The 17,500-nt window shown below is 36.5% G+C and overlaps 2 protein-coding genes, 1 long non-coding RNA gene and 2 pseudogenes across 3 annotated transcripts in view; 4 read left to right on the plus strand and 1 right to left on the minus strand.

Moving 5' to 3' along the window:
* The window catches only part of LOC136845884 (uncharacterized), a 315,993-nt gene that overhangs the window by 210,869 nt on the left and 87,624 nt on the right, over positions 1 to 17,500 (minus strand). The window lies entirely within an intron of this gene.
* On the plus strand, positions 412 to 1,731 carry LOC136845597 (uncharacterized; annotated as a pseudogene).
* LOC136845598 (uncharacterized) lies at positions 7,883 to 9,224 on the plus strand. The gene is made up of 2 exons (XM_067115759.1): positions 7,883 to 8,012; positions 8,569 to 9,224. Exons 1-2 carry the CDS (start codon positions 7,979 to 7,981, stop codon positions 9,090 to 9,092), a joined length of 558 nt encoding a protein of 185 aa, XP_066971860.1. The 5' UTR covers positions 7,883 to 7,978; the 3' UTR covers positions 9,093 to 9,224.
* On the plus strand, positions 11,147 to 12,244 carry LOC136845636 (uncharacterized; annotated as a pseudogene).
* On the plus strand, positions 15,557 to 16,911 carry LOC136845599 (uncharacterized). The gene is made up of 2 exons (XM_067115760.1): positions 15,557 to 15,696; positions 16,258 to 16,911. Exons 1-2 carry the CDS (start codon positions 15,663 to 15,665, stop codon positions 16,779 to 16,781), a joined length of 558 nt encoding a protein of 185 aa, XP_066971861.1. The 5' UTR covers positions 15,557 to 15,662; the 3' UTR covers positions 16,782 to 16,911.

Below are 17,500 nucleotides of genomic sequence, written 5' to 3' on the forward strand. Positions count from 1 at the left end.
TACATAAGAATAAATCAAATGTAGTTGTCCAGATCTTCTGGAAAAAGGTACTGGAAGTAAGCTGGAAGTACATAAAAAAAATGTAATTCAGATCTGGAACGAAGACACTGATAGTAATTGAAATTTTCTTCAAGATCTCAGAAATAACAACATTTTCAAAAACCAAAAAGTCTTCAGCGTACAGAGACAAAATACCCACAATGTCCACAAAATGTCCAAAGTAATGACCAAAACATCGCAGACGTGAAAAATCCCATCAAATCTCCTGACCTCGCTTGCCCCTTCCAATCACCACGGCTGGACTGGACTACTGGACTATGTTGTGGTGGCCTTGGCTGACCCAGACGACCATCGCTGGCCATTAGGAAGCATATAAAGAAGCTAAAAGGAGTCCAGGGCATCACAGTTCACGCTAAGAGCTCGCTCTCGAAACACCTGCTGCTTCAGCCTCCATTTCAATTCGTTTCGTTCAGTCGACGCTGTCAAGATGATCGCCAAGTCTATCGCTATTCTTGCTTTGGGTAAGTTTTCCAGAATGGATTTTGTAATCATCAAAAATGACAGGAATGAATGATTTATTTTTCTTCTGAAATTAATTAATAATCGAATCATATTGCCCCAAGAGATGATTATAACGTATAATAAATTTGTAATGATAAATAACTAAGGGTTCCCTCTGAAATCATTGATGATCGATTCATATTCCGTGACATGAGGTGATCGCAGCGTGTTATGAAAATTTATCATTCAGCAAATTATTACACTTTCTTTAATGTTAAGCCGAAATATATGAACTACTGAACTTAAAATATAAAGCAATATAGATAAATCATCAACAAATTTAGGTTACAATTGTTTAAAGCACCCAAATTATTGTTGGTAAAAGTAATGGCCTTTTGTACAAGGCAGGTTGATTCAAAAGGATTTTATTTAATTATTACACCATCATTATATAATTAAAAACATTACTTTTACTTTCATCTGATTTACATATTTCAATAGGTCCTAAGAATGTAGACATCTACATCAGACAATCTCACTGACTGAAACCTCATTACGAAAACTTAACAATGACTTCCTTTTCAGCTATTCTGAGCACAGCCCATCCTCAGGCGGGTTACGACCTCCCAACGCCACCAACTGCACCTGGTTGCTCCTACGGCGCACCTGCCGAAGGGGCAATGGAGCTGAAGAAGACCCCATCGCCGCCTTGGCCGCTAACATCCCCGGCGGAGGCGTCCCTGGAGAAGATTACCCAATCCTGGCCTCAGTCCCAGACACCGGCTTCGTCTGCGCCGAACAGGAGTTCCCAGGGTACTACGCTGACACTGCTGACGAAGCCGGCTGCCAGGTCTTCCACATCTGCCAGCTCGACGGCCACCAGGACTCCTTCCTCTGCCCCAACGGCACCGTCTTCAACCAGCAGTACTTCGTCTGCGACTGGTGGTTCAACGTGGACTGCGCCGCCTCCCAGCAGTTCGTCGGACTCAACGCTGAGATCGGCAAAGTTCCTACTGACGAAGCTGCCTCTAATGTCTCCCCCTCGAACTTGTACGGAGCTCCACAACAAACAGCTGCTCCTTCGGGCACTTACGCAGTTCCAGCTTGAACTTTGTAACATACCAAGTGCCACTTGAATTCTAAACCATATTTAATTTTTTTTTAAATCAGAAATGGTAATATATACCAATATGTATATCAGATATTTATTTTTATACAGACTTACTAATAAAAACAATTCAGTTAAATGACTCGTATAATTTCCTTCAACTCCTGAAATTAAATATTAGACCAAAATGTATGAGGTTATGTTTTAACAGCAGTATATAGTTAGTGTCTAAAACAGCATACCTTCAAATAATTAATAATTTTTAAGCCACTGTGAGCACATGACTTTGACGTACTATCTTAAGGTTTCAAATTTATTGTCTGACAGGTGAAATCTTGAAGTAAAAAAAAAAATCATGAAATATTGATTGTCAGAGAAAACTCTGTCAATCCAGATATCTCCAATGATTATAAAGTATACTAATTTAAGAAATTAAATTTTCTGTCATCTATTACGAGTATCTAGGAAAATGAAAATGCCAAATACTAAACCAATAATCCAACAAGTAAAAAAATACGCCGAAGTTTCTTCAGCGCAATCGAGTTTTCTGTATAGCGTAAAATCAAGACCACCGAAAATAAATCTATACTTTGGTGGTCACGGTATAATGCTGTATGAGCCGCGCCTCATGAATCTTTAACCACAGCCCGGTGGTGGCCTGTCCTATATCATTGCCAGATGCACGATTATGGCTATATTTAACCTTAGATCAAATAAAAACTACTGAGGCTAGAGGAATGCAATTTGGTATGTTTGATGATTGGAGGGTGGATGACCAACCTCTCAAATTTGCAGTCCTCTAGCCTCTGTAGTTTTTAAGATCTGAGGGCGGACAGAAAAAAGTTGTTGTTTTGATTGAGTGCGGACAAAATAAACTGCAGACGGACACACAAAGATTTGGCACAATAGTTTTCTTTTACAGAAAACTAAAAATAAAAACAAAATAACAGAAAAAGGTCTGACCACAGGCAAAGTGAATAACCTCGATTGAAACGGATAATTTCCTAAACATAATGAAATTTGTACAATCATTTACAACCACAGAAGGAAATACGGAAGTATTTGTTGCACTTGACGCTCAGTTTTCCTTAATATAAGTCATAAACTGTTGATTCCATATTTTCCTTAATGAATTCATAAACTGTAGATTTGATACTAGACATTTCCATAGCGTCACGTCTATAACCACAGACATGTAACATCTCTTAAGCAAATGTGTAAAGATTTTTCTTAGAAATACACTATCTTCATTCTCATACACTGTACAAGTACACCCTACTCATTCTAATACACTGTGCATCACACATTTATGTAGAGCAACATAAATGAGGGTGATCCCCAACAAAAGGCTATATTCCCAACCACATTTATTTAAGACTTTATATTTAGTTATGCACTTGAGGAATACAAGAGTAGTTATCACAAGTCGGCATAGGCAGCTTACACACAGAAAAATATCAAAAAAAAAATCACACCACGATCTTTCATCATTCCTGAATAATGTATCAAAGAATTTTATTTACGAGAATATAGAACTTCTAAATAACTCTCTAAAAGAGGAATGTAAACAGGAAAACAGTGAAGTTCAAGTTATATAGAATATCTTGACTAACTGTTAAAAAAAAAAATAAGAAAGGTAAATAAACCTCTAAGCCTTTTAGCATTCAGAAGCAAAACATTAAAACAACAGATATATAATTAGATATGTGTTATTCCAAACAACTTCCTTTAACACTTACGATGAAAACAAATTAGCTAAAACTCCAGGATAAATCACATCACCCCAATTGCATACAGTCAGGAGCATCATCTTAAGACATGACCTTTTAAATTTTCCATTAACCTTCCTCTGCCCTACTCTCTTTCGGACATCAGAGCGGCCTTGGCTGACCCTCATGCCCATCTCCAGTGGTATTCAAGAGGCAGAAGGAATTCTGGGCAGTGCAGACCAAGCTCGAAGTGCATTCTTGAAAGACCTGCAATCTTCCCCCCGCCTGATTCTGTCGCTTCTGCAACGATGGTGGTCAAGTCTGTTGTTGTCATTGTTGCTCTCGGTAGGATATGGAAAAGTGGATCGTTCTGTTTTGTAAATATCAATTTAAACAGTCTGTGTCATTATATAAGAAAAATTTCTAGAGGATATAATTTATTTATGAAATAGTTAATATCATTGTTTTTCGTTCTTGAGCTTCGAAAAAGGAGAAAGTAAGCTATGATTATTATGCAAAAAAGCCACATAACTGCGGTCCAAAGGAAATGATCACTAATTAATTCATAATTAATATTCCTTTTGTCTTTTATGACTGCCAAACATTCGGACTTTTCAAAGTCCATTTGTTCTTACAAATGGTTGAGATCTTTCAGCACACCATCAGTGAAAAAAAAAAAAAAAAAATTGTATATATCAGTATGTATACATATATATATATATATATATATATATATATATATATATATATATATATATATATATACATATATATCAAACATACAAATATAAATAAAATTAAAGCCATTTATTTTATACCTTTATTTAGTGAAAGTTTTTATACAAAATCTCATCGATATGAGCTGGTAGTCTGTGAACACAAATAAACAGAATCACAGCCTAAAATACATTTTAACCTTTCAACACCTCTCTCCTTCCAGCAATTCTGGGCGCAGCCCACCCTCAGGTGGGTTACGACCGCCCCTCCTCAACTGGGCAGCCGTAGCTCAAGAAGCCCTGAAGAAGACTCCAACGTCGCCACCTTGGCCGCTAACGTCCCCAGGAGGAGGAGTCCCTGGAGAAGATTACCCAATCCTGGCTTCAGTCCCAGACACCGGCTTCGTCTGCGCCGACCAGGAGTTCTCAGGGTACTACGCTGACGTCGCTGACAGGCCGGCTGCCAGGTCTTCCACATCTGCCAGTTCGACGGCCGACAGGACTCCTTCCTCTGCCCCAACGGCACCATCTTCAACCAGCAGTACTTCGTCTGCGACTGGTGGTTCAACATGGACTGCGCCGCATCCCAGCAGTTCGTCAGCCTCAACGCTGACATCGGCAAAGGTCGTTACCTGACGATGCCCTAGTAGGAGCTGCCTCCAGACATCGCCCTCTCGAACACCTACGGAGTTCCTCAAGTAACTGCTCCTTCAAGCGGTTATGGAGTTCCTGCTAAAAACTGCTTTCATCAGCGTCACAGGGGAAAATGTCAGTTTTAGCTTCCATAAATTATTCTATTATTTATTTCCATAACCCTGTTCTATATAGGTTATGAAACAGATAATGAAATAAAAGAATATAGAGCTCGATGTTTCTATTTTATTATATTTTCATTAATTTTTAAATTCAACTGACACCAACCACAACATTTTTATTTGTTACGATGTTGCATCCAGAAGGCATAATTAAATTTTTTTAACATAATTATATTTTACAAACATTTTTTATAAATCATATAATAACTTATCAAATATATAAAATACTTTATATATACAAGGTCCAATATTAAATGTAAAAGTCTACAAAGATCTCCCTATACAATAATAACCTCAAGATATTTTTACCTTGGACATTTAACATTCAAAGATTTCTAAGTGGAATGGAGCTCTTTCTCCAACATACAGAGGCAAGTCTGTGTATCAAACAGGCAGTTTACGATGTGAATGCGTCAGTGAATTCATAGGGTTTCATTTCTTGAAGCCAACCCTGTAATAAACGGATTAATGTTAACATATGTATGTGTATTGTGTAATATTTAGATACACTACATGAATGGCCAAAAACAAAACGAACAAGGTTTTATATATTTCTGCTCATATATAAAACCACAGCTCAGATTAATATATGAAAATGGAAAGGATGTATATGTATATATATATATATATATATATATATATATATATATATATATATATATATGGTGAAAAGATTATGTAGAAATGATATGGAGTGTAAGATATGAAAGGATCCCAACACCCAGAGGAGCAAGTCTGCGTTGAAGACAGTTTAGTATATATAGTCCTTTCATTTCTTGAAAAACCCCTGTAAGAAATATAAATTTTAACATGCGTATGTGTGTTTGTGTATATATACACTTATGGGCCCAAAACAAAATTAACAAGGTATGTTGGTGTATATATTTATATGTGTGTGTGTTTGTATATATATATATATATATATATATATATATATATATATATATATATATATATAGAGATAGAGAGAGAGAGAGAGAGAGAGAGAGAGAGAGAGAGAGGATTATTTAATGAAACAAGTCAGCTCTGGCTTTTTACCATAAAAAGGACATCATGTTCGGTGGAAGCTTAATTCGAATTACTGTTTCCACACCTGACTAATAAAAATTTACTAAAATCACACCTGGAGGGAATTTTCCTTTCGAACAGAAGACAGTTGTTAAATTACAGGATACTAAATTAAATTGCAAATCACTTTCACAACAAAAGTTCTGAGGCATCTGAGAACACATTACCAATCTTTGAATGTTTCAGAACCAGTGAGTGCAAGCAAGGTTTTTGTAAATAATATAAACATTTAATTTAATACAGAGATAAACACAATGCTTTTCTATTTAAAAACAAATTTTGAAAGTAGTACAACTAACCAGGCAAGCAAATGTCCCCTGATAAAGATTTAAGACAATTACATTCAAAGAAATAGCATCATGCAATTATTTAGGTGGAAGAACAGTTGAAGAAAAAGTCACCTGACCTCATTAGTATGTTATAATGACTCTACAAACATGCCTCACATATCACCACTATGTAATCTGACTTATTTATAAGAGCATTCCATATGTCGAGACATTTGTATCTTGGACTTAGTAATGATCATGATGGAAATTGCTATTTTTTTACTTACTTCCAGTATTTCAATTGTTCCAGTTTTATGCTCTGTGTATCCCTGAAAAATGCCTCTTTACAGGAGGAGTTATTTACAGGCATTGGCCTCCTTTTCTCTCTCTCTCTCTCTCTCTCTCTCTCTCTCTCTCTCTCTCTCTCTCTCTCTCTCTCTAATCTTTTTAAGGTATTGGTAAGAGGTGTTAAATTTAGTAATATTCTCTAAGCATCCTGAAACGCCATCAGCACTGCTTTTCCTCTGTCAAACACTCAGATTTCTCTTCTCTCTCACTCTTGATTTAGCATCTCGTAATCTATATTAGGAATTTTGGAAATGCATTCGGATGCAAATGCCATCAGCAGTTTTCCACTTTCTGGAAACCCAGAATATTTGCATCCAATGCATATCAGAATTTTAAAGGTAAACACTGTTAAACAAAAGATTATAGTTAAGGAGAAACTAAGTTTGAATCCAAATCCATACATTACTATTAAAGTATTTCACAAATAAATGGGGGAAACATAGTGATACAGAGAGGTACTGTTTGCAAAATATAAACAAACCATAGATATTCAAATGACACGTTAAATCTAGATTTTATGAATAAAATCTTATTAAGGAAAATTATGAATTTTCATAAGGGCTTATAAAATACATGGAAGTCCAAAAGGAGAGAGATATACCCTCTTAAAAAGGATATAGGACTGTAATAATTCAGGAAAACAGACTCAGGAAGAGGTTTCCAAACAATTATTCTGACAGCACAAAGAATGCATAACGAAAATTACTATATGCGCAAAGTAGGTAGTTCCACCTTCTTATAAAGAAAAAACTTGAGATTTGTAAATTATTTCAATTGCCAAAATGAACAAGAGAGAACAAATATGAAACAAACACTGTCAAAAGCTGAAAATTGTTAAAAATAACAAAATGAAGTTGTCCAGATCTTCTGGAAAAAGGATCCTGGAAGCAATTTGAAAATATATAAAAATAAAGAAAATGTAGTTCAGATCTGGAAAGAAGGTACTGGAGGTAATTAGAAAATACATAAAAATAAATAAAATGTAGTTGTCCAGATCTTCTGGAAAAGGTACTGGAAGTAATCTGAAGTACATAAAAAAATGTAATTCAGATCTGGAACGAAGACACTGATAGTAATTGAAATTTTCTTCAAGATCTCAGAAATAACAACATTTTCAAAAAACCAAAAATCTTCAGCGTAAAGAGACAAAATTTACAATGTCCACAAAATGTCCAGTAATGACCAAAACATCGCAGACGTGAAAAATCCCATCAAATCTCTGACCTCGCTTGCCCTTCCAATCACCACGGCTGGACTGGACTACTGGACTGTGTTTGGTGGCCTTGGCTGACCCAGATGACCATCGCTCCTGGCCATTAGGAAGCATATAAAGATGGCTAAAAGGAGTCCAGGGCATCACAGTTCACGCTAAGAGTTCGCTCTCGAAACACCTGCCTGCTTCAGCCTCCATTTCACTTGGTTTCGTTCAGTCGACGCTGTCAAGATGATCGCCAAGTCTATCGCTATTCTTGCTTTGGGTAATTTTCCAGAATGGGTTTTGTAATCATCACAAATGACAGGAGTGAATGATTTATTTTCTTCTGAAATTAATTAATAATCGAATCATATTGCCCCAAAGAGATGATTATAAAGTATAATAAATTTGTAATGATAAATAACTAAGGGTTCCCTCTGAAATCATTGATGATCGATTCATATTCCGTGACATGAGGTAATCGCAGCGCGTTATGAAAATTTATCATTCAGCAAATTATTACACTTTCTTTAATGTTAAGCCTAAATATATGAACTACTCAACTTAAAATATAAAGCAATATAGATAAATCATCAACAAATTTGGGTTACAATTGTTTTTTAAATTATTGTTGGTAAAAGTAATGGGCTTTTCACAAGGCAGGTTGATTCAAAGGATTTTATTTAATTATTACACCATCATTATATAATTAAAAACATTACTTTTACTTTCATCTGATTTACATATTTCAGTAGGTCCTAAGAATGTAGACATCTACATCAGACACTCTCACTGACTGAAACCACATTAAGAAAACTTAACAATGACTTCCTTTTCAGCTATTCTCAGCACAGCCCATCCTCAGGCGGGTTACGACCTCCCAACGCCACCAACTGCACCTGGTTACTCCTACGGCTCACCTGCCGAAGGGGCAGCCGAAGCTGAAGAAGACCCCATCGCCGCCTTGGCCGCTAACATCCCTGGCGGAGGCGTCCCTGGAGAAGATTACCCAATCCTGGCTTCAGTCCCAGACACCGGCTTCGTCTGCGCCGAACAGGAGTTCCCAGGGTACTATGCTGACACTGCTGACGAAGCCGGCTGCCAGGTCTTCCACATCTGCCAGCTGGACGGCCACCAGGACTCCTTCCTCTGCCCCAACGGCACCGTCTTCAACCAGCAGTACTTCGTCTGCGACTGGTGGTTCAACGTGGACTGCGCCGCCTCCCAGCAGTTCGTCGGACTCAACGCTGAGATCGGCAAAGTTCCTACTGACGAAGCTGCCTCTAATGTCTCCCCCTCGAACTTGTACGGAGTTCCACAACAAACAGCTGCTCCTTCGGGCACTTACGCAGTTCCAGCTTGAACTTTGTAACATACCAAGTGCCACTTGAATTCTAGACCATATTCATTTTTTTTTTCAAATCAGAAATGGTAATATGTACCAATATGCATATCAGATATTTATTTTATACAGACTTGCTAATAAAAACAATCAGGTAAATGACTCGTATAATTCCCTTCACCTCCTAGAAATTAAATATTACACCAAAATGATATGAGGCTATGTTTTAACAGCAGTATACTGTAGTTATTGGGCCTAAACAGCATACCTTCAAATAATGAATATTTATAAACCACTGTGAGCACATGGCTTTGAAGTGCTTCTTAAGGTTTTATATTGACTGTCTAACCGCAAGCGAAATCTTGAAGTCATAAAAAACAAAAACTAAATGATTATGCAATACTGATTGTGAAACCAAATTTTCTGTCATCTATTACGAATATCTAGGAAAAATCAAAATGCTAAATACTAAGCCAATAATCCAACAAGTAAAATATGCGCCGAAGTCTCTTCAGCGCAATCGAGTTTTCTGTACAGCGTAAAATCAAGACCACCGAAAATAAATCTAAACTTTGGTGGTCTCTATATACTGCTGTATGAGACGCGCCCCAGTGAATCTTTAACCACAGCACGGTGGTGGCCTGTCCTATATCATTGCCAGATGCACGATTATGGCTAAATTTAACCTTAAATAAAATAAAAACTACTGAGGCTAGAGGAATGCAATTTGGTATGTTTGATGACTGGAGGGTGGATGATCAACCTCCCTATTTGCAGTCCTCTAGCCTCTGTAGTTTTAAGATCTGAAGGCGGACAGAAAAAAGTTGTTGTTTTCGATTGAGTGGGACAAAATGAGTTGCAGACGGACAGACAAAGACGGCACGATAGTTTTCTTTTACAGAAAACTAAAAAATAACAAAAACAAAGTAACAGAAAAAAGGTCTGACCTATTCGAGTGAATAACCTAGATTGAAACGGATAATTTCCTCCTACTGAAATTTGTACAATCATTTACAACCGTAGAAGGAAATACGGAAGTATTTGTTGCACTTGATGCAAGTTTTCCTTAATATAGTCATAAACTGTTGATTTCATATTTTCCTTAATGAATTCATAAACTGTAGATTTGATACTAGACATTTCCATAGCGTCACGTTATAACCACTGACATGTAACATCTCTTAAGCAAATGGTGTAAAGAGTTTTCTCAGAAATACGCTCTCTTCATTCTCATAAACTGTTCAAGTACACCCTCTTCATTCTAATACACCGCATCACACATTTATGTAGAGCAACATAAATGAGGGTGATCCTCCACTAAAGGTTATTTTCCCAACTACACATTTATATTAAGGCTTTACATTTAGTTATGTCACTTGAGGAATACAAGAGTAGGTATCACAAGTCTGCATAGGCAGCTTACAAACAGAAAAATATGATAAAAAAATCACACCACAATCTTTCATCATCCCTGAATAATGTATCGAAGAATTTTATTTACGAGAATACAGAACTTCTAAATAACTCTCTAAAAAGAGGAATGAAAACAGGAAAACAGTGAAGGTCAGATTATACAGAATATCTTGACTAAATGTTAAAAAAAAAATAAAAAAGGTAAATAAACGTCTAAGCTTACAGCATTCAAAAGCAAACATTAAAACAACAGTGAATCAGTCATATAATTAGTTATGTGTTATTCCAAACAACTTCCTTTAACACTTACGATGGAAACAAATTAGCACAAACGCCTCGGAATAAATCACATCACCCCAATTGCATACAGACAGGAGTATCATCTTACTCTGTCCTACCCTCTTTCGGACATCAGAGCGGCCTTGGCTGACCCTCATGCCCATCTCCAGTGGTATTCAAGAGGCAGAAGGAATCCGGCATTGCAGACCAAGCTCGAAGTGCATTCTTGAAAGACCTGCAATCTTCCCCTCGCCTGATTCTGTCGCTTCTGCAACGATGTTGTTGTCATTCTTGCTCTCGGTAGGATATGGAAAAGTGGACCGTTCTGTTTTGTAAATATGAATTTACACAGTTTGTGTCATTATATAAGAAAAATTTCCTAGATGATATCATTTATTCATGGAAGAGGTAATACCACTGTTTTCGTTCTTGAGCTTCGAAAAAGAGAAAGTAAGCTACGATTGTTACGAAAAAGCCCTATAACTGCGGTCCAAAGGAAATGATCACTAATTAATTCATAATTAATATTCCCTTTTGTCTTTTATGACTGCCAAACATTCGGACTTTTCAAAGTCCATTTGTTCTTTACAAATGGTTGAGATCTTTCGGCACACCATCAGTGAAAAAAAATTGTATAAGCAGCATGTGTATATATCACAATATGTATATATACATACACATTTATATATATATATATATATATATATATATATATATATATATATATATATATATATATATATATATATATATATATATTATATATATTCAAACATATAAATAAAATTAAAAGCTATTTATTTTATACCTTTATTTAGTGAAACCTCTTATGCAAAAACTTATCGTTATGAGCCGGTAGTCTTTGAACACAAATAAACAGACTTGCAGCCCACAATACATTTTAACCTTTCAACAACTCTCTCCTTCCAGCAATTCTGGGCGCAGCCCACCTTCAGGTGGGTTACGACCTCCCAGAGCCATCCCCAGCACCAGGTTACTCCTAAGGCGCTCCTGAACTGGAAGCAGCTGCTTCCACCCTCAACGGCTCCGCCGCTTGAGCTGAAGAAGACTCAGTCGCCACCTTGGCCGCTAACATCCCCGGAGGAGGAGTCCCTGGAGAAGATTACCCAATCCTGGCTTCAGTCCCAGACACAGGCTTCTCCTGCGCCGACCAAGACTTCCCAGGATACTACGCTGACGTCGCTGACGAAGCCAGCTGCCAGGTCTTCCACACCTGCCAGTTCGACGGCCGCCAGGACTCCTTCCTCTGCTCCAACGGCACCGTCTTCAACCAGCAGTACTTCGTCTGCGACTGGTGTTCAACGTGGACTGCGCCGCCTCCCAGCAGTTCGTCAGCCTCAACGCTGATATCGGTAAGGTCGCTGGTACTGACGATGCCGCTGTAGGAGCTGCCTCCGACATCGCCCTCTCGAACACCTACGGAGTTCCTCAATAACTGCTCCCTCAAGCGGTTCAGTAGTTCCTGCTTCAAACTGCTTACATCAGCGTCACAGGGAAAATGTCAGTTTTATCTTCCCATAAATTATTCTATTATTTATTTCCATAACCCTGTTCTATATAGGTTATGAAACAGGGAATGAAATAAAAGAATATGAAGCTCGATGTTTCTGTTTTATTATATTTTCATTAATTTTTAAATTCAATGACACCAATACAACATTTTTTCTGTTACGATGTTGCATCTAAGGGCATAATTTATTTTTTTTTTATTTTTTTTTAGCGAACTTAATGAATTTTACAAACATTTTTCTAAATCATACACATAACTTCAAGCTCAAAACTTTAAAAAAGTACTTTATAACCACAAGGTCCAAGTATGTAAATGTAAAAGTCTACAACAGATCTCCCTATACAATATATAACCTCAAAATATTTTTTACCTTGTAACTTAACATTCAATCATATTTCTAAGTGGATACAAACCACATGGAGCTCTTTCCCAAACTTCCATAGCAAATACCACAGCTTCCACATCTGAAATCCTATCAAACATCTGCCCTGGTATACGATGCATAGTAACATTATGTCATTATTATTCTTATGGTGTTTTGCCACACAGCACAAAATACATACATACATATATATATATATATATATATATATATATATATATACATATATATATATGTATATGTAAACATACATAATATATATATATATATATATATATATATATATATATATATATATATATATATATATATATGTAACCATATAATAATATATATATATATATATATATATATATATATATATATATATAAATATATATATATATACATATATATATATATATATATATATATATATATATATATATATATATATATATATATATTTATATTTCTGGGGAAAGATTATGGAAGACCTAGAAATGATTGGACAGATGGAGTGTAAGAGATACTGGAAAGGATGTCCAACATACAGAGAGTAAGTCTGCGTTGAAGACAGTTTAAGAGTGAATGCACCAGTGAACATAGTCCTTTCATTTCTTGAAGCCAACCCTGTAATTTGGGAAACGTATTAATTTTAACATGCGTATGTGTGTTTGTGTAATATTTAGATACACTTCAGCCCAAAAACAAAATGAACAAGGTGGCCAGATATTGGTGAAAAGGAAAGGAAGTATATATTTATATGTGTTTGTGTTATATATATATATATATATATATATATATATTATATATATATATATATATATATAGCAAGAGAGATTTTAGAGAGAGAGAGAGAGAGAGAGAGAGAGAGAGAGAGAGAGAGAAAATTTATTTAATGAAACATGTCAGCTCTGGCTTTTTACCATAAAGGACATCATGGGGTAAGAACTTAATTGAATTACTGTTTCCACAAGGAATAATATAAATATACAAATGAATAAATAAAAGATGTACTAAAATCACACCTGGAGGGAATTTTCCTTTCGAACACGAGAAGACAGTTGGTAAATTACAGGATTCTAAATAAAATTGCAAATCACTTTCGACAAAAGTTCTGAGGCATCTGAGAACACATCGCCAATCTTTGAATGTTTCAGAACCCGTGGGCGCAGGCAAGGTTTTCCGTAAATAAAAGAAACATTTCATTAAACAGAGAGATAAACACAATGCTTTTCTGTTTAAAAAACAAATTCGAAAGTAGGCACACTAACCCGGCAAGCAAATGTCCCCTGATAAAGATTTAAGACAATTATTTCAAAGAAACAGCATCATGCAATTATTTAGGTGGAAGAATAGTTGAAGAAAAGTCACCTGACCTCATTAGTATGTTATAATGACCTCTACAAACACACCTCACATACGACCATTATGTAATCTGACTTATTCATAAGAGCATTCCATACGTCGAGACATTTGTATCTTGGACTTTGTAATGATGGCAGTCCCGACAAAACAAATTGCTATTCTTTTTACTTCTACTTCCAGTATTTCAATCCTGTTCCAGTTTCGATGCTCTGTGTACCCCTGAAAAACTGCCTCTTTATAGGAGGGTTGTTATATAGGCAAAGCCTCTTCTCTCTCTCTCTCTCTCTCTCTCTCTCTCTCTCTCTCTCTCTCTCTCTCTCTCTCTCTCCTCTCTGTCTCTTAATCTTTTTAAGGTATTGGTAGGAGGTGTTAAATTGCCAACAGCATTCTCTAAGCATACTGAAATGGATCAGCATTTTCTTCCACTTTAACGAAAATAGTATTTGCATCCAATGCATATTAGGAACCTTTAATGCATTCGGATGCAAATAGATTCTGGGTTTCAGAAAGTGGAAGAAACTGCTGATGGCATTTCAGTATGCTTAGAGAATGCTGATATACAAAAGATTATAGTTAAGGAGCAACTACGTTTGAATCCAAAGTCCATATATACTATTAAAGTATTTCACAAATAAATGTGGGAAACATAGTGATACAGAGAGGTACTTTTTGAAAAATATAAACAAACCATAGATACTTAAATGACACATTAAATCTAGATTTTATGAATAAATTCTTATTAAGGAAAATTATGAATTTTCATAAGTAATTATAAGATACACGGAAGTCCAAAAAAGAGATAGATATACCTCTTAAAAGGATATAGGACTGTAATAATTAAGGAAAATAGACTCAGGAAGAGGTTTCCAAACAATTATTCTGACAGCACAAACGTGAATGCATAACGAAAATTACTATATGCGCAAAGCAGGTAGTTCCACCTCTTATAAAGAAAAAACTTGAGATTTGTAAATTATCTCAAACGCCAAAATGAACAAGAGAGAACAAATATGAAAAGCTGAAAATTATTAAAAATAACAAAATGCAGTTGTCCAGATCTTCTGGAAAAAGGATACTGGAAGTAATTTGAAAATACATAAAAATAAAGAAAATGTAGTTCAGATCTGGAAAGAAGGCACTGGGAGTAATTTGAAAATACTTAAAAATAATTAAAATATAGTCGTCCAGATCTCCTGGAAAAAGGGTACTGGAAGTAATCTGAAAGTACATAAAATACTAATAGAATGTAATTCAGATCTGGAACGAAGACACTGATAGCACTGAAATTTTCTTCAAGATCTCAGAAATAACAACATTTACAAAACCAAAAAATCTTCAGCGTAAAGAGTCAAAATACCAAAAAATGTCCATAATGACCAAAAGATCGCAGACGTTAAAAGTCCCATCAAATCTCTTGACCTCGCTTGCCCCTTCCAATCACCACGGCTGCACTGGACTACTGGACTGTGCTTTGGTGGCCTTGGTTGACCCAGATGACCATCGCGGGCCATTAGGATGTATATAAAGAGGCTAAAAGGTGTCCAGGGCATCACAGTTCACGCTAAGAGCTCGCTCTCGAAACACCTGCTGCTTCAGCCTCCATTTCACTTCGTTTCGTTCAGTCGACGCTGTCAAGATGATCGCCAAGTCTATCGCTATTCTTGCTTTGGGTAAATTTTCCGAAATGGATTTTGTAATCATCAAAAATGAAAGATTGAATGATTTATTTTTCTTCTGAAATTAATGATCAAATCATATTGCCCCAAGAGATGATTATAACGTATAATAAATTTGTAATGATAAATAACTAATGGTTCCCTCTGGAATCATTGATGATTGATTGATATTCAGTGACATGAGGTGATCACAACGCGTTACGAAAATTTATCATTCAGCAAATTATTACACTTTCTTTAATGTTAAGCCGAAATATATGAACTACTCAACTTAAAATGTAAAGCAAAACAGATAAATCATCTACAAATTTAGGTTACAATTGTTGAAAGCACCCAAACTATTGTTGGTAAAAATAATGGCCTTTTGTACAAGGCACGTTGATTCAAAAGGATTTTATTATACAATTATTACACCATCATTATATAACTAAAAACATTACGTTTACTTTTATCTGATTTACATATTTTAATAGGTCCTAAGAATGCAGACATCTACATCAGACTCTCACTGACAGAAACCACATTACGAAAACTTAACAATGACTTCCTTTTCAGCTATTCTGAGCACAGCCCATCCTCAGGCGGGTTACGACCTCCCAACGCCACCAACTGCACCTGGCTACTCCTACGGCGCACCTGCCGAAGAGGCAACCGGAGCTGAAGAAGACCCCATCGCCGCCTTGGCCGCAAACATCCCTGGCGGAGGCGTCCCTGGAGAAGATTACCCAATCCTGGCTTCAGTCCCAGACACCGGCTTCGTCTGCGCCGAACAGGAGTTCCCAGGGTACTACGCTGACACTGCTGACGAAGCCGGCTGCCAGGTCTTCCACATCTGCCAGCTCGACGGCCACCAGGACTCCTTCCTCTGCCCCAACGGCACCATCTTCAACCAGCAGTACTTCGTCTGCGACTGGTGGTTCAACGTGGACTGCGCCGCCTCCCAGCAGTTTGTCGGACTCAACGCTGAGATCGGCAAAGTTCCTACTGACGAAGCTGCCTCTAATGTCTCCCCCTCGAACTTGTACGGAGCTCTACAACAAACAGTTGCTCCTTCGGGCACTTACGCAGTTCCAGCTTGAGCTTTGTAACATACCAAGTGCCACTTGAACTCTAAACCATATTTAATTTTTTTTTAAAATCAGAAATGGTAATATACACCAACATGTATATCAGATATTTATTTTATACAGACTTGCTAATAAAAACATTCAGGTAAATGACTCGTATAATTTCCTTCATCTCCATGAAATTAAATATTAGACCAAAATGATACGAGGCTATGTTTTAACAGCAGTATACTGTAGTTGTTGGGTCTAAACAACATTCAAATAATGAATATTTATAAACCACTGTGAGCACATGACTTTGACGTACATCTTAAGGTTTTAAATTGACTCTCTAACTGCAGGCGAAATCTTGAAGTCATAAAAAAGAAAAAAATGATTATGCAATATTTATTGTGAAACCAAATTTTCTGTCATCTATTACGAGTATCTAGGAAAATGCCAAATACTAAGCCAATAATCCAACAAGTAAAATATGCGCCGAAGTTTCTTCACCGCAATCGAGTTTTCTGTACAGCGTAAAATCAAGACCACCGAAAATAAATCTAAACTTTGGTGGTGTCGGTATACTGGTGTATGAGCCGCGCCCCAAGGAAATCTTTAACCACAGCCCGGTGGTGGCCTGTCCTATATCATTGCCAGATGCACGATTATGGCTAAATTTAACCTTAAATAAAATAAAAACTACTGAGGCTAGAGGACTGCAATTTGGTATGTTTGATGACTGGAAGGTG

This window comes from Macrobrachium rosenbergii, chromosome 14, assembly GCF_040412425.1.
Source record: "Macrobrachium rosenbergii isolate ZJJX-2024 chromosome 14, ASM4041242v1, whole genome shotgun sequence".
Lineage (NCBI taxonomy): Eukaryota > Metazoa > Arthropoda > Malacostraca > Decapoda > Palaemonidae > Macrobrachium > Macrobrachium rosenbergii.